The following is a 6,133-nucleotide window of genomic DNA, read 5'->3' on the forward strand; positions in this document are numbered from 1 at the left end:
ATGCCGGGCTGTTCGAAAAATGCAGTGCATTTCAGTATGACTGAAGGCCTGTTTGTGGGTGCCATTTATTTTTTTTTAGAATACTTTAATGTCAGTTATGTTGGTTAATTTATTTCTTATTATCTCTATAACATGGTGCATGTTACTGGGTTATTGAAAATGTTTTTAACCAATTTGGGAAAAATAGATTTTTCCAAACCTGTTAACACTAATGCAGTATTTAAAATACCTCTAGCGTGTGCATCTAGTAAATAATGTACCTGCTTAAGAAATGTGAACGTTTGTGTGCTGCTTTGTGTCAATTTGTAAAACATTTCTGAAGCTGTTGTTGGATGCAGTTCAGAAGTTGGTGAACAAGCACAGAAATAAGCTGACAAGCATAACAAAAAGAGAAGCTTGAAGCTAAACTGGAGCTCATCTGAAACACAGAATGTGTCAGTAAAATGAAAATATCCCCCAAAATGTACGTATGCTTATACAGCAGAAAAGAGCTAATGAGTTTAATGGAGGTCAGTTACTGAGAAGTATCTGACTTCAGAGTAAACACTGTGTCCAGAACGTCCACTCTTCATTCTCAGCCTTTTGGCAGCATAAATCCTGTCCTGTAGAGATGGACATAGAAATGTTAAAGGGTAAAGGTTAGAGAACTCTATCTGAAATACAAGAGAGTCAGTTACATCATTACACATCATTTGAAAGAATGAGAGAACACATGTAGTACCTGACTGGTAGGGTTCTCCACCACTGAGCCGTGTTGAAGCCTCACTATGGTTGAAAAAATAAAAAATACAGTGTAATATTTAGATCAGAGAACATTTCCTCTGTGCAAGTCACCATATTTGTCTTGCCATATATGAGTCATTCTACCAAACTGGTTCAAAATCAGAGTTGATAACACATTTTGGACTTTTAACAAACTTACACCTTAGTCTAAAATCCTTTAGCTTCAGTTTTATTATGTATATATATATATATATATATATATACTTACCAGTGCTGTGTTCAGACTTTGTTCTCTTGCAAGTTATAATGACCAGAGCAGAAATCACAACCAAACACACTCCCAAAGCTGCACTTAAAAAGAACACTATAGAATCCACAGACCTCCCTGAAAGATATGAACAAATAAATACACTTTTATTCATCAAAGTCAAGCCAAACTTATCCAATACTAAATGTGACAAATCACATTTTTTTACTATCAGAATTATTTCCTGGAAAACCTAATCTCACTCTTTATTACTTCACTTCTAAGTTACTCTCTAAAGCACATATAAATCTGTACCAAATTAACAAATCAAGCAATGACAACCAAGTCAGTAAATGTAGACCAAAAAACAGATGCTGCTTATTAAAATCTTCACACATAAAATGAAAGGATCATCATTCTGTTTGAGAGGTTGAACAAGGCCATAGTCTATCACCTCTGAAACATTGTGGTGTTTTAAACATGGCAGAAAATCGAGTCAGGCCTGTATAGGTGAGGGCACTCTTCTTCAGAACAGGGTTCTTTAGTCATTTAATGTTAGCATGCAGTCTAATCAGGTGCTTTGATGGACAGATTGCTTATCGAGTTTACAGCATTGGAAAGTTCTTTCAAACTTTACCTCACAATAGTTCTTATTCATCAAAGTTGCATAATAACAGGTTCAGTGCGTGAAATCAAGCACCAGCCTATCAATCCCTCATTTACATGTCATTTACATGAAGCATGACCTAATATATGCGAATGTTTCAGGAGGGAACCAATAAAACGACAGCATTCAGCAGCTCATGAGCCAACGGCCGTGCTCGTAGGTGGAGTTTAAGGTCAAGCAGTGAGTGCACTGCTCCCCCTACTGACCAAACTTTATAGTGTTCAAATTACAATGACTTCAAAGAATAAAATGTGAAATAAACAAAACGGCATAGTGTTTTTTTTTGTTTGTTTTTTTTTGATGGTGAAGCTCATTGTATGATCAGATTTGACCATACACAACTTTGATGAATAAGAGCTAATATTTTAGGTTTACATGCAACTATTTGAAAATAATGAGAATATGCTTTTGCAAACATCCACTTTTGCTTGTGCTCCCTGTACATTAATCACATTGGTGCACTGTCAAATATGTAAAAGAGCAGGCACGAATAATGTATATATGGAATTTATGTTTTAAGTGCATTGTGTGTAATAAATATTAATCACCTGGAAACCAATGTGCAAAGTTATTGTTGGGTCAGAAAGAGACCCAGAATGTAACTGATTCCTTACTTTGGTGCAGGTAAAGGTAATTATGTTACTATAAGTTTTTACCTTTTAACATGTTACCCCCAACAATATTCACCATCGTGTCACCAATAAACTTTAAGCACTAAATTACCACACAAATTAAAGCTTTCCTACATCCTATGTGTGAAGTACAAATATGGCCTAGAACAGTGTGGAATCTAATAAATTTAGTCTATATTGGTGAAGAATGGCTGTTGCTGTTGCATCAATGATCAGTTAGCTTTATCTTCACACTTTTTAAAAGCAATATGCAGTCACATAGGAAATGTACAAAAACATACACAAAGCTCTCAAAATTACTTACTCAGTTCTACTGTTGTTCCGTTCCCAAAAATAATCTCCCCACAAGCAGCCACAGCGCAGTAGTAAGTTCTAGTATGGTGGTGGTCGAGGATGTTCTTGGAGAAGTTGTACACAGAGCAGCTTGTAGAAGAGCTGATCTCACACTGACGGCTGCTGCTGTTCTGATGAGTGTAAATGATTTCAGGAAAGGATTGTCCTGCAGCAGCTCTGAACCAGAGCACTCGGAGTTCTGCTGCTCTGATCTCAGAGAGGACCGTGCACTGCAGAGTGACCAACTCTCCTGGAGAAACTGACCCCCATGCTGGAGTTTGGAGCACTGATATGTTTAACTGAGGATGACCTACATAAAATAATTCAGAAATATCCAATAAACAATAAAGATTTTTTTTTTAAATATTTTTTTAAATTATAAAAGTCTAGAATTATAATCGTCAATTTACTGTAATATTTAAATGTAATTATGCAATTAAATGGTTAATTATTATTTTATTTACTTACATTATGAATTACGTTTGAGTTTACAGTTTACATTCTTTATCAAAAGGTTTGGTTCAAGGCAAATAGCAAATAAATGTTTTCATTCAATAATAAAAACAGATGGATGTTGTTTGGTTTATATTCAGTTGTCTTTAGGTGGTGATTTGAATATGTTTTTTAGAGAAGAAAGGACAGAGAATAATCCCACCAATGAAGTACAAATTGGTGTCAGTTTTTCCACTTTTTTCTTTTTATTTTTATAATCTGAAAAAATTTAAACCTAGTGTTGGTTCTGTCTCAGTCTTGGCCACACCTAGTCTTTGGCTACCACAAATTCTTTGTCTTGACTTTGACTCAGTGTGTTCAGGTCTCGGTCTTAACTCACAATTCAGCTCTAACGGACACGACTACAGTAGTAATCCTTTATCCCTCATGTACCTCTTTTTTTTGTAAATGTTTTTTCCTAACACTTGGGATCCCCTACTTGTAAATTTCCACATATGGGTTGTAAAAAATTCCCCTATGGCAATTTAAGCCACTGCTTTTAAAGCGTAAAAGAGTCTTTTAAATATAACTTTTGACAACAGATGAAGAAACAGATAAAGATGAATATATGGTGATTACCTGTCACAGCTAAGAAAGTTCCTGTGGAAAACTGAATCGCATTCCCATCAGATTTACCACAGAAGTACGTTCCTTCATCGTCTTTAGTAGTATGTTTAAAAGTCAAAGAAATGCTGCTTGGATTTGTCTCCAGTGAGATTCTTGATGGGTCGAACTTAGGAACAATAATAGGTTGTAAATGTCCTATCACTGTTCCCACCAGCTGAAGAGTCTGTCCCAGTTTCTGTTTATACCAAAACACTCGCTCTGAACTCAAGCTTTTACCAAATGTGCAGTGAAGAGTAGCAGCTTCACCAGCTTTAACTGACAAAAATGGCTTCTGATGAAGACCTACAGCTTGACCGGCACCTATAAAATGAAACAAGAAACATAACAGTAAAAAAAAAATAATAATAAAAACTGTCCAGTATTTGCATGTTTTTCTTAAAAATACTAGAAAACGTACCTGTGGTGTAAAGACTGGCAAAGAGAATCCAGACTGGAATTATCTTCATACAAAACATGATTATTAGTTGGATTACCTGAAGCAAAAGAAAGAAAGTGAGAAGGTCTTTTCTGTCTGCGTGAAAGAAGAATATTTGACCATCAGAGGTCCTCCAGTCCTTTTTGACCCAGCTCTGTCATCAATAGTGAAACAGCCAATGAACATCTTTATTTTGGACGTGTCACCTCAGACCTGGGCATAGAAACTTTAATGACATTTGGGGGTCTTTTTAGATAATAGTAGTGATAATTTGCTCCTTTAGGTGGTCCACACTGCTTTTCAGTGTCTCATGAGTAGAAATTCCTATGCATAATGAGCCTAGCATGTAACTTATACATGGACCTGGGAACTGTTGCCAATCATTTGCACATTTTTTATCACAGTTTTAACTTTATTTACAAGTGTTTATGTTGTATGTTCATGTTTTATTTTTAACTTTAGTTTTATCTTATTTATTTATGTATATATGGTTTTTATCATCGATGAGAACAAACTAAAACTAAATTTCACTGCACATGACAAATTACTTGTGCTTTTCATGCTGTAAAAAAGAGATATAAAGCTCTGGAATCTGGAGTGTTACATTCAAGCATGACAGAATTTTGACTTTTTTTTGCCATTTTATAAGCAGTTAAGATGTTTGACACTGCCAAATTTAAACTGTACACACTTAACAATGATGGTTCTTCAAGGGTTCCTTAGTAAAGAAAACCATATAATACAGAACCATGAACACTCACAGAACCCTTTGCATGATTAAAGCATTCTTTGCATCATGAAAGGTTTCTTCAGATTGATGGCGAATGTGCTGTAGATGGCTCTATACAGAACCTTTTTGAAAAGGGTTCTAAACAGCACCAAAGCGTGTTCTTCTATTGTTATGATATCAAGCTTGTCAAAATAGAAGAACCCTTTCCAAAATGTTCAATATAGAACCATCTAAAGCACATTCTCCATCAATCTGAAGAACCATTTCACCATGCAAAGTATTCTTTAATCATGCAAAGGGCTCTTTGAGTGTTCATAGCTCTATATAGAACCTTTTTTTTTTACTAAAGAACCATCATTTTTAAGTGTGTAGTACAAGACCTGTCTATTAATACTTGTATTGTGAAAAAAAAAAAAGGAAGGTATCGACTATTTTAACAGTTAATCCAGCTCTAAATATGCAGACTGTCACAATCTCTCTGTTTTCTGGTTAAAGGGCAGAACTGTGACATCAGACATTATGTGCTTTTATCTCATGTTTCCTCTTTCTCTCTCTTTGGTGCATTTGCTATTAACTGCAGTGTGTTTTTAACCACAGAGTGTTTGACCTTATTTAAGTCCAAATGCACAGTTTACAGATTTAACACTGATAAAGGTCTGGATTGCTGTGATAATTAGTTATTATAAAACATCATCTACTTAGTTTCAACAAGCAAGTATAAAAAGTAGCATGGACAAGTATAATTAATATTAATTTGTCGTTTCATTAGAACCACTGATTTTGACTAGAATTAGAGATGTAAGCAACAGAAATGAAAGCAACTTCCTCTCTTTATTGTCTTTCTTTTAGTTTTTCACTGTAAATGTAAAGCAGCATATTTCAGTTCCTGCATGAACAGATAAGGCTGATAAACTAGTTCTATTACAAAATTTTCCAAATCATGACTTGCATGTTTGTAACATGTTCAGCTACTGTATACCATTGTTAATGACAACTGTAATTACAAATTGCTCAGTCACATCTTTTTGATAAAAAAAAATAATAATACTAAAGATACAACCTTAACAGGAGCTTTCATGTCATCCCATTTTAAATCCATAGGCATTAATATTGATTTGGTCCCTCTTTGCAGCTGTAACAGCTTCCACTCTTCTGGGAAGCTTTCTACAAGATTTTGGAGAGTGTCTGTGGGAATTTTTGCCCATTTATTCAGTAGAGCATTTGTGAGGTCAGACACTGACGTTGGACGAGAGGGCCTGGCTCACAA

At 35.0% G+C, this 6,133-nt stretch overlaps 1 protein-coding gene across 1 annotated transcript; it reads right to left on the reverse strand.

Annotated features, from left to right (window-relative positions):
- LOC118806431 lies at nt 1-4,223 on the reverse strand. The gene is made up of 6 exons (XM_036567849.1): nt 4,119-4,223; nt 3,674-4,021; nt 2,574-2,912; nt 992-1,108; nt 722-765; nt 1-602 (listed from the first exon to the last, which is right to left on the reverse strand). The coding sequence occupies exons 1-6, from the start codon at nt 4,174-4,176 to the stop codon at nt 501-503; spliced, it is 1,008 nt and encodes a 335-aa protein (XP_036423742.1). The 5' UTR covers nt 4,177-4,223; the 3' UTR covers nt 1-500.
- Nucleotides 4,224-6,133: the final 1,910 nt, after the last annotated feature.

This window comes from Colossoma macropomum, unplaced genomic scaffold (genome assembly GCF_904425465.1).
Source record: "Colossoma macropomum unplaced genomic scaffold, Colossoma_macropomum, whole genome shotgun sequence".
NCBI classification, from domain to species: Eukaryota; Metazoa; Chordata; class Actinopteri; order Characiformes; family Serrasalmidae; genus Colossoma; species Colossoma macropomum.

Coding starts and splice junctions, on each gene's coding strand:
- LOC118806431 (XM_036567849.1), bottom strand. CDS start 4,176: ATGTTTTGTATGAAGATAATTCCAGTCTGGATTCTCTTTGCCAGTCTT. Junction 4,022..4,118: donor TGCCAGTCTTTACACCACAG/GTACGTTTTCTA, acceptor TTCATTTTATAG/GTGCCGGTCAAGCTGTAGGT. Junction 1,109..2,573: donor CGGAACAACAGTAGAACTGA/GTAAGTAATTTT, acceptor CATATCTTTCAG/GGAGGTCTGTGGATTCTATA.